The sequence below is a fragment of the Symphalangus syndactylus genome, chromosome 3 (genome assembly GCF_028878055.3).
Source record: "Symphalangus syndactylus isolate Jambi chromosome 3, NHGRI_mSymSyn1-v2.1_pri, whole genome shotgun sequence".
NCBI lineage: Eukaryota > Metazoa > Chordata > Mammalia > Primates > Hylobatidae > Symphalangus > Symphalangus syndactylus.
The window spans coordinates 21,212,590-21,230,925 of NC_072425.2; the positions used below are offsets into that span (position 1 = coordinate 21,212,590).

The window sequence follows — 18,336 nt, forward strand, 5'->3', positions numbered from 1 at the left end:
ATGGAGAGAAGTGATTAAGCAGGCGGTTGATTGCCTGTGTAAGCTTCCTCCTGACTTGGTGATATTGCTGTTGGGGGAAGACGCTTTCCTTCACTCCTTGTTAGGTGGGTTTTTTTTTGGTGTGTGTGTGTGTGTGTGTGTGGTTTTTGTGTGTGTGTGTGTGTGTGTGTGTTTATTCCTTCCCTTTCCCAAAAGATAATGGAGAAGGAAAAAGTAAGATGAGTTCCACCAAACTGAAAATGAAACTACTGGAAGAACAATTGTTGCCGTTACCCCCTGAAAAGCAGCCCTGCATTTCAGCTGCTAAGAAAAGCAAGACACTGTTTGCTCTTTCCTTCTACTCACATGTCCGGCATCTGTCTAGACTAGCTGAAGGTTCTTTGATTTCTGAGATGTTCTAAGTTGCCTTTCTGCTAGAGTATCTTTGATAGTTTCTTGAAAGCCTATTCCTCCCCCACTAAATACAGTAACTACAATTTGAACATACCTGAACCCTTTATAATTAAAAGTTTTTCTCATACCCATGGAATGGTTGAAATAGGTTAACTTCACAGAGTCCCTGCAGATTTTGCTTAAAACGTTTTGATGATTTTAGAGAGGATTTGTCATTTAAGAATAAATCATAATCAAAACACAAAAACCCCAGCAGTGTTTGAATCATGGCACCATGATACTACGAAGATGGTTTATAATGAAAGAATCCAGCTCTCAAACTGAGAAAGGGAACAACTTCCCAAGACACATAGCATTTTCTACAACTGCTCTAAATAAGATGATCCCTGGTCAAAATGAACAAACTTAAAGATGACCTCCCTTTAAAGTCAGTAATCTGGTATCCTTTCTGTATTTATCATTTTATTCATTTCTTTGTGTTTAGGTTCAGAGGGGAAATCCAAATGCCTCTAACCCTGTGAAGCAGGTGTTGGTTTGATTATTTAACATTCTGAATTTTAGGATGGAAAGAATGACTGTGACCATCCAATTGTCTTCCTCTGCCAGCTTTTAGAGCTTGGAATCTTAATACTTTTTCAAAACTGTACAGCCTCTAGTTGTGATCTATTAGGCAATTGCAATTTATTAAATGTCTGGGGCCAGGTGCGGTGGCTCACGCCTATAATCCAGGCACTTTGGGAGGTGGGTGGATCACATGAGGTCAGGAGTTCGAGACCAGATTGACCAACGTGGAGAAAACCCATCTCTATTAAAAATACAAAATTAGCTGGACATGGTGGCGCATGCCTGTAATCCCAGCTACTCGGGAGGCTGAGGCAGGAGAATCAGTTGAACCTGGCAGGCGGAGGTTGTGGTGAGCTGAGATTGCGCCATTGCACTCCAGCCTGGACAACAAGAGTGAAACTCTGTCTCAAAAAAAAAAAAGTCTGGTAATCTTGCCTATTCTTCCTCATGGTGTGAATCTGGAGGCATTCTCCATTCCCCAAACATTTACTTAGCATCGACTCTGTGTCGAACATAGTAGGAGGTAAGAAGAGGAATATTTGGAGGCCGAGGAGGGCAGATCACCTGAGGTCAGGATTTGGAGACCAGCCTGGCCAATTTGGCGAAACCCCGTCTTTGCTAAAAATACAAACATTAATTGGGCGTGGTAGCAGGTGCCTGTAATCCCAGCTACTCAGGAGGCTGAGGCAGGAGAATCACTTGAACGTGGGAGGCAGAGGTTGCAGTGAGCCGAGGTCGCACCACTGCACTCCAGTCTGGGTGACAGAGCGGAACTCCATCTCAAAAAAAAAAAAAAAGAGGAATCCGATGTGGTCTTGGTCCTTGAACAGCTCAAATCCATAGCCATCGTGTTCCTGGTCGCCTGCGGTCATCTACATCTGAGTTCTGCAGAGTATCAGGGGCCAAGTAAGGAAGACGGCTGTACCCTGGTCAGCTGATGGAGATGGGGTGACCTAAAGGTGGTGGTTCCTACATAGCTCATGAATTCCAGCTGGGCCCTGGAGCTGCAGAGATAAGAAAGCAAGACCAGCTTAAAGACAGACCCTGATTTGCTTCGGCTTAGTACAGCTGAAGAAGGTAAACTGGGGCAGAGGAGGAGCCTTATTCACTTCAAAGGATAGCAATTCCTCTAGAATTGTGAGTTGTCAAAGCTGGAAAGGAACACAGAAATCTTGTAGCCTAGTCTCTTGTTTTACATACAGGACAAATTGAGACCTAGGAAAGGAAGTGGCTTGCCCAGGTCAAAAAGTTAGCAGAAGACTCGGAGCAAGTATGTGAAAGGGAACATGACAAAAAGCAAGACTTTCCAACACTTTCAAGCCAGCCTGTCAGATATATGTACTGAAAATGGAATGTAAACCTTTCTCTTTGACTAATAATAATTACTTCATTGTCTAGAATTTCCTGTGGGTTAAAGACACTACAACACCTTAGTTAAATGTAACTAATCCCCAGGAAATGATTGGATCTGTGTTTGTTTTAAAAATGATTATTTTCTATCATTGGTATTTTGTCCGAGACATTTGGACATCTAGCAGCAAGGCAAATGCATATCTGTGTCATTTAACAATGTCAGCAGGGACAATACCTCATCTATTTCAGAGTCCTCCACACTGTGGATGGCACAGGGTATACACTCAAATGCCTTTTGAGTTTATTATGCATTGTGGAAACACAGTGGCCGTTATATTCTGACAGACCTGGATGTGAGTCCCAGTTCTGTCACTTACTGTCGATGTGGCCTTGGGCAAGTTATTTCACCTCTGAAACTGTTTCCTTATCTGTGAAATGTGGTGATGAGTGTATATGTGTATCAACACACACACACACACACACACACACACACACTTTCCTTTAAAACAATACTTTGCAAGGGTCTAAACCCCAACATGGTACCTATACATATTGTGGTTTTGTCTTTTGAGGGGGCATTCTTATTTTTATTTCATGTCAAGTTGCAGAGCTGCTATTAGGATTCAGCGGAGTCATTGGAATCTAAGATTGTGACAATCTGGGCTTTATCTCTGAGAAATGACTGAAAAAAAAAAGTGTCCTTGTGATTTTTCCAACTCCATCATTGATAACTCTCCATTCATGTCCTACCCCCACTGCCTTCTCCTCATCTCCCTTTGCCTCAAAGAAAACTAATGGAGCCATAGAAAAAGCTCTGAGATATAAATGACCTTGTGCACCTTTAATTGAGGACAGAATTTGCTAAAGTGCATCCAAAAATCCACCAGTGGTTTACTGTATAGTCTGTGTCCTGGCCAGACTGGCTGTTGGCTGTATAATTTGTCTAGTTTTGTCTGGAGTCTTAGACTATTCAGCTGCTTCAGGGCAAAATCTTTTGGGGTGTCATTAAATGAGATTGATAATTGGCTTCTGATGAATATTCATTGTGACTAATGACTTTGGGCAAATTTTACACATACTATCTTTCCATTCTCCCACTGAGTGAGATTTTGATAGAATCATTTTCTTCAACTTGCACTTCAATTATATATTCACAATATCCCTTTGTTGACTACAATCCAAATTACATACTTTCATTACTTTTAACGTTTGTATTCTGTAAGGAATGAACATAGGCCTTTAGGACTTTTATTTTTAGAAACAGGGTTTAGAGTTATTTTAAAAATAAGTGGCAAGTGATACTTTACAGAACAGAGTGCATTATTTCTGATTGAGTATAGATATATAGTAAAACTTTTCTTGTAATCAACTGACTGTTCTTAAGGAATGATGCACATAGTTTATGTCATTTAGTATTTTGGAAAAGAGCCGAATAATTCCCCGTTTTGTTTGTTTGTTTTCTTAATCAAATGAGTAATGCATTTTACCCCGATTGCAGAGATTTGGCCCTTAGAAAACCCACTAATGAAATGAACAAACACCTTAAAAGCTTGATTTTTTTTTTATGAGGATAAGTAATTTTAAAATCTTGGCATTGAGGTTGGTAGGTTTGCTTTTGAGGTTAAAAAGACACGAAAAGAACATTGTCTGAAGATGAGATCTCTGCTACTTTATCATTTTAAATAGGCTTTTGACCCAAACCAGTTTAACCTAAAAAGAGTCACATAATCAAGTTCTGTCTTAACCAGGTTCATTCTATTAAATGACTTTTTCAAAGGGAATCACAAATTAATTCATGTGATGATGTTACCTTCATTTGTATGGGACCTTGTAGATTTTGAAGTGCTTTTATGTATTTATTTATATGTTGTGGAGTTAGAGAGTGGGCATATGATTGAATGAATGGGCGAATGGATGAATGAATGACTTGGGTTTCCAGAAGTGCCATGCTTGTGTGTCTAAGCTTGCTGTTTTTGTTTTAGATATTTTTTTCTTTCTTTCTTTTTCGGGGGGACAGAGTCTCGCTCTGTTGCCCAGGCTGGAGTGTAGTGGTGTGATCTCAGCCCACTGCAACCTCTGCCTCCTAGGTTCAAGCAATTCTCCTGCCTCAGCCTCCCGAGTAGCTGGGACTATAGGCATGTGCCACCATGCCTGGCTGTTTTTCTGTATTTTTAGTAGAGATGGGGTTTTGCCATGTGGCCAGGCTGGTCTTGAACTCCTGATCTCAAGTGATCGGCCCACCTCAACCTCCCAAAGAGCTGGGATCACAGGCGTGAGCTACCACGCCCAATCTGTTTTAGACTTTGAGTCATGTACCTTATTCTGTGAGACTCATGGGAATGTTGATACACTACTGTTAAAAGTCAAGTTACTAAACTGTCTTTGTACTGTGAGTATATTCTAAGTAAAAATCATATTTTATTTATTCAGGACACATCCCATTAACTAGTGCACATGTGTGTGTTGTGTGTTCTGGGCCACTGAGAACGTGGAGGTGAGGACAGGATCTTCCTGTACTTTACAGTCAGGAGACAAACATGCAGCCAGTTACAGTCCAGTTAACAATGGGTGCCTATGGGCTGGGCGCGGTGGCTCACGCCTGTAATTCCAAGACTTTGGGAGGCCGAGGTGGGTGGGTCACTTGAGGTCAGAAGTTCGAGACCAGCCTGGCCAACATGGTGAAACCCCGTCTCTACAAAATATACAAAAATTAGCCAGGCACACACCTGTAGTCCCAGCTACTCAGAAGGCTGAGGCAGGAGAATTGCTTGAACCTGGGAGGTGGAGGTTGTAGTGAGCCGAGATCGCACCTCTGCACTCCAGCCTGGATGACAGAGTGAGACCCTGTCTCAATAATAATAATAATAATATTACAATAATAATAGGTGCCTATGCACAGGGAACCAGGGAAGACTTTGAAGAGGAAGTACTTACACAGAGACCTGAGGGAGGAGTTTGCAAGAGGCACAAATCCAGGCCAGTTTGGGGGATGGGTGGAAAGGGATGGGAGGAAAAGGAGTACATGACTCTATCTAAGTGATGTATTCCAAGGACAGACTTGGAGAAGACGGTACAGAGTGTGGCTACAGATGGCTACTGTAAAGCTAGACTGTGGGCTGGTGGAGCCACCCGGGGCCAGGCTTGTCCCCAAAGACTTCTGAGTAGGAAGTGATGGGCCGGAACCTGCACTTGAGGAGGAGCGCTCTGGCAGCTAGTTAAAGATGAGCAGAAAGAGCTGAGACCCAGGGCCAGTGGAACCCTCCAGCCTGACTTCAGGGTGGAATCAGGTCAGAGTTGGTTCATTCTCCACTCACTCTACACCAGCAAGGAGTTTTCATCTCTAAGAAGCCCTGAAGGGATTAGTTATATATATATATACACATATATATACATATACACACACATTAGTTTTATATATATATATATATATAAATAACTAATGTTTTGATATGTAAGATATATATCAGCCTCCTTTATATGGGTACCTATGGAAATAGAAGGTGAAGGGATGGGTTAAACCTGCAAGTCTTGACGGGGTTACTGGGAACTGTTCTTGGGTGCCTGCTGAATCAGATCCAGTTCATGGCACGGACCTGGCTTCAAGAACAGGGTCTGGAGGAAAGAGTCAGGGCAGGTGGGGGTGGGAAGTAGCAGCCCTGGCTTTAACACACAGCTCTCACAACTGTGAAACATCAGCAGAATATCCAATTTAAAGCTGTTCATGTTACACTAACCTCTGGGATTCTTTTAACTGGGCCTTGGCACTTCACTCTTTCGCCACGTAAATGTCCTTCTGTCAGCAAAGGCCAGTTAACAGCTTCCTAAAGAAGCAAAGTCCTCATGGGAACAGGCTTCCCTGAAACCAAAGAAACATTAAAGAAAAAAAGACAGAAAGAAACATGTGTTGTTGGCTTTTGTCACTTCATAGCTATATCTCCAAAGGTTGTTTTTTTTTTCCTTTCTTTTCACTATATTGAATTTTGTAGCAATTGTATCCCTTTGTATTATCTTTGTTTCCTAAATTAATTGCATTAAATACTGATTGTATGATGTCTCTAGCTCTTAAGAAAAAAAAGGAATACAAAATAGGGGCAAGTGAAAAGACTGTGGAGAGGAAGGATTAGTCAGTAAACAATGCCAGAGCAATTGATTACCTATGTGGAAAAAAATAAATTCTCACCTCAGTCCTTAAACCTAAAGTAATTCCAGATGGACTGAAGAGTTGAATGCTAGGGGAAAATTTGGAGGACTTTCTTGGGATAAAAGCGGTAGAAACCATCATGGAAGAAAATATTTGTCTATGTAATTATTTAGACCTTCTCTTTGCCCAGAAATTCAAAGAAAATTAAGGATAAATTATTTTCAAAACATTACAAAGGCCAGATATTCTTTGCATTTCATCAGTGATTGCTTATAAACCAGTAAAAATTACTAATACTCATTTTTAAAGTGGGCTAAGAATATGAATAGACCATTTGTCTATTATATAAATATAGTGAAGAAACATATAACAAAATGTTCAACCTTAGTCCTGATCAGAATAAAAATAAAAGTAAAATAGGTACAATTTTAAAGCTACTAACTTGACTACAAGGAGTAGTGCTGGTGAGGGGCAGGGAGGCCAGAATCGTGGTGTATGGCTGGGGGTGGGGGGTGTAAAGAGCCTCCATCCTTCATCTATTCATTATACTAACATATTTATGAGATATGTATTTATTAAGTGCCTTCAAATGTTTATAACCTTTGTCTCTGAATTCTACATTTAGGAACTATAGATACAAATTATTGACCTGTATGATGATATTACTTAATGGTAGTAGAGTAGTTAAATATATTAATAGCATGGGAAATTCATCAAGTATCATATTTTTTCTAAGAATATTTAAAGAATATTCTAGATTTGTGCCTTTAAAGCATCATTAAGAGATATCTTTTTCTAAGAATATTTAAAGGAAAATGGCATCAAATAATGTTCACTTTTTAGAAACACAAAAGAATACTGTATTTATAGTCATCCTAATTGTATTTAAAAAGGGAATATATGTGCTTGTGTGTGTAATAACCTACAGTGTTAAATCTTCCGATGGTGGTGGCATTTATTTTAATCCCTTTCACCATTTTTAAAATTTTCTATTTCGTATATTAGGTTTATCATCAGAAAAAAAAGATTTTTTGAAAAGAAAGCTCTTACTAAATTTGAATTAGGGTGATTGAGTTAACTTAGAATGATTTCTCCAGTTTTTTCAGCTTATCATGTAAACATGTTAAAGAATTATAGAATTGTATTGCTGAAATCAAATGGCGGTGTCTCCTTCCTTGGATTTGTTCATCGATCTCTGCTTTGCTCTGTTCCAGCTGACTGCCTGCATCCACGGGTCTGCGGCGATGCTCTACCCCATGTACTGGCAGCACGTGTACATCCCCGTGCTGCCGCCGCATCTGCTGGACTACTGCTGGTAAGGTGGCTGGCCCTGTCCTCTGCTTCTCCTTTGCCCTGATCTGACCGGGCATGTTAGGTGTGTCACTTGTTAATGCAGTTGGTGACTCTACATTAAAAATACTAACTTCATCCAGCCTGGACAAAATAGTGAGACTTCATCTGCACACACACACACAAAAAAAGCCAGGCATGGTGGCAGATACCTGTAGTCCCAGCTACTCAGGAGGCTGAGTTGGTAGGATCATTTGAGCCAGAGAGCTTGAGGCTATAGTGAGCTATAATTGTGCCACTGCACTCCATCCGGGGCAACAGAGTGAGACTCTATCTCAAAAAAAAAAATAAAATAAAATAAAAAATAATAATAATAATAATAAAAATACTAACTTCAAAGTGGCATGGACTTAAGACCACCTGATTGCATGGCCCTTTTGTTTCCAGTTTTCTTATATGTCATGACACGCTGAAGAGTACAAGAGAGCCAGTAACTTTTCACATTTCTCAGTTTGGGGGAAGCAATGCACCAAGAGGTTGCGTGTTTGTTTGTTTTTTCTTAAGACAAATTGTAAACCGGGGACAAAAACAATTGAGATCTCCAAGGTCTTCAAGTTTCAGCCATGCCCTGGCACATTCCTTAAGACTTGTGCTCACTGTGGTTTGGGAGCACAAGCCAGGCAGCACTAAACCATCTGAAGTTCTTTGAGGAGAATTTCACTGTTCAGTGAAACAGACTTTAGTAGAAGGAAGAAACAAAGGTTTTGGCGACAGCCCTACCATCTTGGGCAAGTCACTTGGCTTTAAGACTTTGTTTACTCATCTGTAAAAGGAAGTTGTTCAATACATAATCATACAAAGATGAAACAAGATAACATATGAAAGGACCCCATGTAGAAAAGCTGGCTCGTGGTAGCTCAGAAAATGTTTCCGCAGACACATCATCGTCCTCACTATCTGTCTTCGATAGATTACCAAAACAGACTGTCTTTGTGACCGATTTGGATCCCTTTTCCTCATGAATAATTTCTTTCTCTAGTGTAATGCAGTTAAAGACATTGTCTCCAAACAGTTCAAGTCAACAGAAGTCCATAAGGGAGCATGGTACACAGAGAGGGAAAGGCACTAACTGCATGCCGGATATTGAGAGCTTCAGGAGAAGGGAAGCCATTTGAGGGTCATAGCCCTGTTGCTTAAGGACAGATGACATGGGACACTGACCACTGGTTTGGAGAGATTGACTCCAGGTCAGTCATACTTTTGCTGGGATCTCCATCCCATTTTGCAATCATCTCACTGGAAAGGTCCACCCAAGTAGCCAGATTGTCCAAGGAACTTGAAGGCATTCCACAGTCACTCTTAATTGGAACGTGCTGGGCTCACCCTCTTCCCAAGAAGCCATGGAGATAACAAGGACGTAACTAAGGGCCATCATGTGAAAATCAGTGGCTCTCTCTCATGTATAGCAGTAAGTGAATAGGCCTGATTCTCTCTTTATTATATGTCTTTCTTATCAAGGTGAGTCATCTTATTCGTGCCTTTCTCTCACCTCTTATGAGATTAAGGGGCAATATGTTTTCTACCATGTGGAGTATAGAATCCTGGCTAATTTTGAATTTCTTCTTGATTCATCAATGGCTGAATCCCACATTTTTTCACTATGTCTCTTCATACTTTGGTTTATTTTGGAAACTATTTTCAGTTAATGGTGACGTCTAGGTACTGCCGGTCTAGATTTTTGTGTTCATCCCTTCTTGAGTGGGTAGGAGATAAAGTAACGTTTGCAGACAGGAAAGGATAAGGATGTAAACCCCTTATAACAAATTCACCATGTGACATTAAATGTTTGCGTTTGCTCTGTTCCTCAGGGAGTGTTTTCAAACCCCTGGGCCCATCCCAGACCCCTCCCCTCCCCTGTACCCAGGTCTCCAGCCTCTCTCCTTCCATTGGAGACTCTAGGGAATGCTGGACTCTGCCCTAGTGAGGCTACTCCTTGTGCTCCCAGACTTCAAAGGGAAGATTGTTAGACTCCTGTCCCCGCTGCCATGGTCTGGTGTGAGCTCTGCCCTGTCATCTGGCTTCTAGCACAGCCCCTAGGAAGCTTCCTCCCTCCCATGTCACTGTCGTCTGCTTGTCTCTGGGATCTTCATCACCTATTTGTTGAGATGTCCACATCTCCTTCGCATCTTATTCCCTGCTGTCTTCAGTGGCTTCAGAATCCACCCTACTGGCCTCCCCTTATCCCCACTGAGCTCACATTTGCACTGTTTTGTCATCTATAGTGAGATTACTTTACTCCGCCTCAGAGAGGCCATGAAGTAGCACACACAAGGATAGGACGGGGCTAAGAGGAGGATGCCTGAGTCCCTGTCTCTGCTCCATTACTGCCTGGCTGTGTAGCTTAGAGCAAGTGCCTTTGCCTCTCTGAATCTCTTCTCTGTTGAGGGCTGAAAACACTGCAACCTGTTCTTTAAACTGTTTCTAGGATGAAATAAAATAACGTATGTGCTAATGCACTTTATAGACTGAAAAGCACTATCAGCCACCCAGCAGGGTGACACCTGTGTCATTAACCGTCTGAAGCTCACTCAGCCCCCTCTGGTTTCCTGCTGGCCTCCTTGCTCCAAGTCTTTGTGAGCTCTCTCATTCTCTCTCTCTCTCTCTTTTTTTTTTTTTTTTTGAGACAGAGTGTCGCTGTGTCGCCCAGCCTGGAGTGCAGTGGCACAATCTCGGCTCACTGCAACCTCTGCCTCCCAGGTTCAAGCGATCCCTCCTGAGTAGCTGGGATTACAGGCACGCACCATCACGCCCGACTAATTTTTTGTAATTTTAGTAGAGACGGAGTTTCCCGTGTTAGCCAGGATGGCCTCAATCTCCTGACCTCGTGATCTGCCCACCTTGGCCTCCCGAAGTGCTGTGATTACAGGCGTGAGCCACCGTGCCTGGTGTCGTGAGCTTTTTCAGTAGAGCAGATGTTTCCCGATGCTGGCCATGTCTCAGGCACTGCACTAAGTACTGGGAAGACAGGGATGAGAGTCAGTTTCTAGCAGAAGGAACTCAAACAATTGGGTGTCGAAGACACAGGCCCATAGACAGGCCAGAACTGCTCCTGGGTTTTTCACCAGTTCCCTGCAGGCTGTTGCTTCCCTGGCACTGACCCTGGGCACCCCTACCATTTTCTTTTTTTTTTTTTTTTTTTTGAGACGGAGTCTTGCTCTTTTCCCCAGGCTGGAGTGCAGTGGCGTGATCTTGGCTCACTGCAAGCTCCGCCTCCTGGGTTCATGCCATTCTCCTGCCTCAGCCTCCCGAGTAGCTGGGACTACAGGCGCCCGCCAACACGCCTGGCCAATTTTTTGTATTTTTAGTAGAGACGGGGTTTCACTGTGTTAGCCAGGATAGTCTCGATCTCCTGACCTTGTGATCCGCCCGCCTCAGCCTCCCAAAGTGCTGGGATTACAGGCTTGAGCCACCGCGCCTGGCAACCCTACCATTTTCTTATCTGCTCCTTGTCTGGAAGATACTGCTGGTGAAAGTCTGAGGGCCTTTGCAGAGAGGACCTGCTAGAGAGTGGTGCTGCCTAACCTTGGCTTGCCCTCCTTCTCTGCAGTCACCCCTGAGCCCTCACTCTCCTCACCATGCGCAGGCTCAGGGATGGGGATGCATTGTCACGTCTGGAGAGAAGAGGGGGACATAGGGTCTGTGTTCCCACAACTGCCCTCCTTCTCACCCAAGGCTGGTTACTTGCTGCCTGCCTGCCTCTTCCTCTCCTACCATTCCTGAGGGAGGAAGAGCAGTCTGTCCAAAGCCATTGACTTCACCTGGGCCTGGGTGCTGTCTTCTGAGGATTCTCTGGGACCCACCTAGACCTCTGTTCTCTCGGGTATCATTAAACACCCCTTTCTGCTGCCTCCCTCCTTTCCTGCACATGTGCTTAGGTGCCATCCTCAGATTCAACCTTTGCTTAAACTCCCTGTGCTTGAGCTTCTGAGCCAACTCTCTTGGTTTCTTCTCACTGCCATATATCTCCAAGGAAAGGACCAAAAGGACCCTGTTTACTATCCAGTAGTGTTTGTTATTGTTCAAATGAAAGCTTGAGGGGCTGGGCAGAGGCAGACACTGACGCTCAGAGAGGAGGAAGGAGATGAGGGGAACTAGAGGGGAGGAGAAGGAACAAAACACACACCCAACGAAGCTGGAAGGGAGAGAGAGAGCGAGAAAAGGCAGGAGAAGGTAGAAACATCACCTGAGTCAGAGTCCTGGAGTGACATCCAGCCCCCTTAGCACATAGAACCTGCTGCCATCCCCTCTCCCCTCAGACACACAGTATGCTCACAGGAATAGACCCCACACAGACGCGCCCACCTTCATAGACATAGGTCCCTTAGACGTGTCTCAGGGTCTTCCACAGGGAGAGACACCCCCCGCCCATACATACCATACGCCAGATGTGTGCTCTAAAAGGTAGCCTCAGGTCGAATGCGGTAGCTTATGACTGTAATCCCAGCACTTTGGGAGGCCAAGGCAGGAGGATCACTTGAGCCTAGGAGTTTGAGACCAGCCTGGGCAAATTGTGAGATCCCCATCTCCACAGGAAATTAAAAAAAAAAAAAATCCAGCCATAGTGGCACACAACTGTAGTCCCAGCTACACAGGAGGTTGAGGTGGGAGGATTGCTTGAGCCCAGGAGGTCGAGGCTATGGTGAGCCGCAGTTGACCCACTGCCCTCCAGTCTGGGTGACAGAGTGAGACCCTGTCTCACAGTTCCCCCTGGAAGAGATTCACCAGTGGGTTTTCATGCTGTGCTTCAGGGAGGAATATCCAGGGCTTCTGCAGGGATTGGTAGAGCTGGGAGAATCAATGTAGTTCCTCTGCCAAGTGATAGTATAATTTTATTTTTTTAACGTTTATCTTATTTTATTTTATGAGACAAGGTCTTGCTTTGTCACCCAGGCTGGAATGCAGTGGCACCATCTTGGCTCACTGCAACCTCAGCCTCCCGGGTTCAAGCGATTCTCCTGCCTCCGCCTCCCTAGTAGCTGGAATCACAGGTGCGTACCACCACGCCTGGCTAATTTTTGTACTTTTAGTAGAGACAGGGTTTCGCCATGTTGGCCAGGCTGGTCTCTAACTCCTGACTTTGGGTGATCCACCTGTACTGGGATTACAGGCATGAACTACCGTGTGTGGCCCAACTTCAGCTTTCTATTATTTGAAAAGTTTTGGTTGCTTAATTGTTAGCTAGTTTAAAACAGGCAGCTTACATTCCTGGAACTGTGGAGGGGAAAATGCTCTGTCAGTAACATCAGTGACGAAGATAGCTGCCATTGTTCAACACTGGTCCATCTCCTTTACATCTGTGATGGCGTTGAATTCTTCCAACAACCCTGCAAGGCAGATACTATTAACCCCATTTCACAGATGATTAGTAAACCAAGGCCCCAAGAGCTTTAGTAACTTTCCCTGATAATAGACATTGTGTATTATACTCTATGATCAAATTTTTATTAAGAGAATTATATGGACACATAATACACAAAAAATCAGATGTATGTATGTATACATATAGAGAGGCAGAAATCTGGAAAGAAATACACCAAAATGTTTAACAGAGACCCGTGATGGGGAGGCGGGAGAGGATTTCTGCATGCTTTTTATTTTCCATATTTTCCAATATTTCTACAATGAAAAAGTATGGTTTTTATAATTAAAAGCTTTATTTTCACAAATGAGTGTTTATTCTAGCCAATTGTTCTTTCCAGCTGCCATTCATTTCTCCTTTCATGTTTTCTTGGAGATACATTAGATGTTTTATTTTCCTGCGAAAGCTGATCCAGGATCATTTTTTCAACCTTCTCTAACTCTAGCACTCTGAAAAACTGTTACCAGCCTGACCAAGGGCAATGATGTTGGCAGGTCTAACTTAGAAGAGAAGACTTGGCAAGGAAGCCTGCTAAGTCCTTGTCATCCTAAATTTCCACTCCAGAAAATTAAAGTTGAGATTTGTATTTACTGGTGCCTGAGTGAGTTTTGAGAGGAGGCACCATCTTGGAAGTTTCTGTTCCTGTAATAGCAGTCTTTCTCCTGGTCTCTTGTTTCCGTGAAAGAACTTTTTGACATATGACCAAAGGATGATTACAGGCCAGTGGGGATTGGTGTCTGTTTGTTATAACTGTAAGGTGTAAGAATGATGAAATGAAAGACTCCAAGAGAAAAAACACATCTTCCATAATGAAGGGTTGATTTGACCACCTTCAGCCACTACCACTGCTTTGGTCAGAGACTACAAATGTCATGAAATTTGAGTCAATGCTAATAACTTCATTCTATTATGCCCAGTAACTTTCACCACCATTGAGTTTAATCCTTGGTGGTAAGAGCCAGTAGGGATAACTAGCATTTTAAGTAAAGTGCTAGGAGCCTGAAACATGTAAATTTGAAGGAGGTTTGCTCCTCTGCAGATGATTTAAATGTTAAGTATGTCCCTATGCAGGGGATACACAAAATGGAATCTGAAAACTATTATCTCCTGTAGAAATGAACTCTCAATTTACTCACTGCACAGGAAGGATGGATTCTAGTCATTTTCACTGCCAGCAGGTGCCCTTTCTATGCATAATAGACTTCACAAGTGTAATTAACACATGAGGACCACTGCTGCCAGTTTTTCTTCAGGTACATGCTGCTAGGAGTTTTCAGGACAACAGTGTAGGCTATAAGAGCTTTTTACATGGTGCCTGAAGATGAAGTCTTCATTGACTTCTGGACAAAGACATGTTAAATGGGGCTGAGCCCAGACCCTGCTGTTGATATCACAGGTCACAGTCATTGAGTCCAGAAACCCCAAAAGTTGTATTGCAGCCTTTTGTAGACCAGAGGCCATGACAGCAAAGCTCTAGTTTGCATGCAGTTAATAAATGAAAAGTAGGATACTGAAAACCCTACAATTATGTGGAGGACTAATTGCACATTCACAAATACAACATACAATCATCTGAGTTAACTTTAATTAGAGCTATAATCACAGATTTTAATTATCTGGAAAAAATCAGTTTAGTACAAATGGGCTGCCCTAAATATTTCTCGAATTATTTTTTTTGTATCCCTTCCTATTTTTGGAGTGGACGATAGTGTGGAAAGTGCCTAGGTTTTGGATTCAGGTAGACCTGGATTCAAATCTCAGTCTTATCTCTTATTAACTATGTAACCATTAAAAATCTGTTTTACCTCTCTGATCTGCAATGTCTTTTTCTGTAAAATGGGTATAACTTACCTACTTTGAAAAGTGGCTATAGCAATTAGAGTTATTAGTCAAGTGGCACCTAGGGGCCATTAGTAAATGATTATTGCTTTTTTCACCATTATTATAAACATGGGACATGGATTTCAGTTTCCAGAAGGTTTAACTCACATTAAACATTATTCTTACTTCTGTTGCCTTGAGAGCTCAGAGGAAAACTTTATAATTCGTCTTCTCTTTTTATCCCTCAGATTGTTTTTATTTTGATTTTTTTTTTATTTAACTTGAGTTATTGTATGGTTGTTTTCATTTGCAGCTGTGGCATAAGAATCAAAAGAAAAGAAACAAAAGCAGATGGCAGAGAAAACGAAAGGAGTAAGACATTTCCAGCCCTTATGAATATTTAAAAACATGTGCTGCTGGTTCCTTTCTACTTTAGATCTGTGCCATTCCTTTGACTTTGAAAGTGAAAACGAGAATGTTCCCTACCTTAGCTGATGGTGGCCTCGACCTTGGCCAGTGTTGGGAAAGCCTTCCTGTTTCTGGGAGAAAAGGATTAACTTGCTAATGAGAATCAGCATTCCATTTCATAATAATCACCATTCATTGAGTACTGTGTATGTGACAAGCTCTTTATAAACATTATCGCAAATCTTCAAAATCAAGCTGCAAGGTAAATATAGCTCCATTGTATATATTAGGAAATTGAAGCTCAGAGAGGTTTAATGACTTACCTACTGTCACACAGCCAAGAAATAGTGGAGCCTGCACTTGAAATCCAAGGCCATCTGATATTAAAGCTTTCCTTACTAATATCCTCCTAAGTGTTAGAGAATAAATTGTACCCATCACCAAGATTTTGTGAAAAAATTCTTCATGTCAGCTTCTTGATGACTTGCTAATTGTAGACGTATGTTGTTATTCATTAGTTATTCATTTATTCAGCAAATATTTATAGAGCACTTATTATGTACCAGGCACTATGCTAATTAAATTTTGCTAATAAAAGGTCCCAGTAGAAACCATATGGTATTTCCCATGTAAATTTCTTTTTCCCCCTTCCTCCTTCAGAAGTAGTCCTAAATAGGGACCACAAATAAATTCCCAACTTGAATTCTATGTTTGATTTATTCTAGGCACTTATTAACACACATTTGTGATAAAATATTTTCAAATCAGATCAAGCAAGCTCATGCTTTTCCCCCAAAGGACAGTCAGGTCAAAAGCCAAGTTAGTAGCTAGCTCCTGATGCTTTTTGAGGGCATTGTTGAACTGAGAAGTCAAATAGGATATGTACAGTGAAGGTTTCAATTTTGCATTTGACTTTGTAAAATGCCTCATATTTCTTGGCATTTCCAGATGATTCTGGAAGCCATTCTTCCTCTCAGAGTGGGGATGCTCAGATCTCTCTGAGAGATGCAAGTTTCAGGCCCTTTGTGTGCTGTATGTAGGGTTCTGAATCAGCCCCCACATGGTGCATCACATATTCCATGTAGGATTTTCAACAAAAGATGCACAGCCCACATAGGTGATGGGGCATCAGTCTGGACACAATTCTGAAGTAACATCCAGTTAATCAGATCTGCGCCCATTCCAATTACTATCTTCATCGATGCCATGAAATTTTTCATAGGAAATAGATCAATGCTAGATTAAGTGGAATTGTTGATATTCTTGATGGCAGGGACAGAACTCAAATGAAAGTGTGGTGCGGCGGAAACAGAAAAGTCTGGCCCTCACCTGGCTTCCTCATTTACTAGATTGGAGGTCACTGAGCCAACGTTTTCAGATGGAGGTGATTAGTGGTTACTACTGACACAAAGCAGGTGCTCTGTAAATAGTAGATACTATCTTTGTGTTATTCATAGCTATGTAGCTCTATATATAGTCAATATATATTAATGTATCTCTGGTGCTAAGAATTTCAACTGAGGCCAGGTATGGTGGCTCACACCTGTAATCCCAGCACTTTGGGAGGCCAAGGGGGTGGATCACTTGGGGCCAAGAGTTCAAGACCAGCCTGGGCAACATAGTGAAACCCCATCTCTACTAAAAATAGAAAAAATTAGCTAGGCATGGTGGTACATGCCTGTAATCCCAGCTACTCAGGAGGCTGAGGCATGAGAATTGCTTGAACCTGGAGGGTGATGGTTACAGTGAGCCAAGATCATGCCACTGCACTCCAGCCTGGGTAGTAGAGCAAGACCCTGTCTTGGAAAAAAAAAAAGAATTTCAACTGAATTTTTTTTTTGCATTAACTAAATATATAGACTTAACACACAGAATGGAAGTGGATTAGATGGACAGTTGTGGCCAAAATTCTCTTATATATGCCAAACTCTGGGCTTTTTAGCTTTTGTTAAAGATTGGGTTCCAATAAGTAAGCAAAAGTTATATGTCATTGCCATTTTGCAGCAAGTACTTAGGAGTACTTACTATATTCCTGGCAGTGGGCATAGGAAGATAGGTGCACATAGATGGTTCTGGATCTGAGGAAACACTACTTCACCAAAGAACTCAAGCATCCATTCAAGATTGGGAGAATAGAGATTTTTTTTTTAAGCTAAGAAGCAGCAAGACGCCAAGAGTGGAATGGTGCCACTGTGACAGAGCTCATCTGGGAGGGGCGGGAGGGGATAAGGACCAGGAATTCAGTTTCAGACAGAAGAGGAAGGGAAGTTGGGCTGTGGTGGGACTGATGGTTAGGAAATGCACACACACATACACAAATGTGTGTTGGTTTAATTATCAGAAATCATAGATTGCTAGTTAGGTAATTCCTCAACTGAGATTTGGCTAAACTTGACCCTGACGCTTGAACAGAGAGGCCAAGTGAGAGAAAACAGTTCAGATTTGGAAGTCAAAGTCTTGGGTCCAAATCCTAGACTCTGGTCCTACTAAAGATGTGACTTTGAGTGAGTCACATCTCCTGCCTGAGCCTCAGTGTCTTTTGCTAAGTCATTGCCAGGGAGATAGCTAAAAGCATTGCTCTACATGAGGAGCTTGGCACCAAGTAGGCAGCTGGAAAAATGTTTTGAGGTGATAACAATCACTGAGCCCTACACTGAGATGCACCTTCATTTCCTTGAGGAGCACCCAAGACTGAATGTGCCAAGAGCCTTGTGGGGAAGCTTTGGACGATTTCTTTTTTCCTTTTTTTCTTTTTCTTTCTTTCTTTTTTTTTTTTTTGAGATGGAGTCTTACTCTGTCACCCAGGCTGGAGTGCAGTGGTGCGATCTCAGCTCACTGCAACCTTCGCCTCCTGGGTTCAAGCAATTCTCCTGCCTCAGCCTCCCAGGTAGCTGAGATTACAGGTGTGTGCCACCACACCCAGCTAATTTTTTGTATTTTTAGTAGA

The 18,336-nt window shown here is 42.3% G+C and overlaps 1 protein-coding gene across 23 annotated transcripts in view; it reads left to right on the forward strand.

Moving 5' to 3' along the window:
- Nucleotides 1-18,336, forward strand: part of DENND1A (DENN domain containing 1A) — a 553,551-nt gene that overhangs the window by 287,698 nt on the left and 247,517 nt on the right. For all 23 annotated transcript variants that reach the window (XR_010119966.1, XR_010119965.1, XR_010119967.1 and 20 more), the window contains one exon: nucleotides 7,666-7,766. Coding sequence is in view for 20 of the 23 variants with exons in the window: in XM_055271163.2 (XP_055127138.1) it covers nucleotides 7,666-7,766 (101 nt within the window). In the remaining 3 variants the exon portion in view is untranslated. The remainder of the gene's footprint in view (nucleotides 1-7,665; nucleotides 7,767-18,336) is intronic.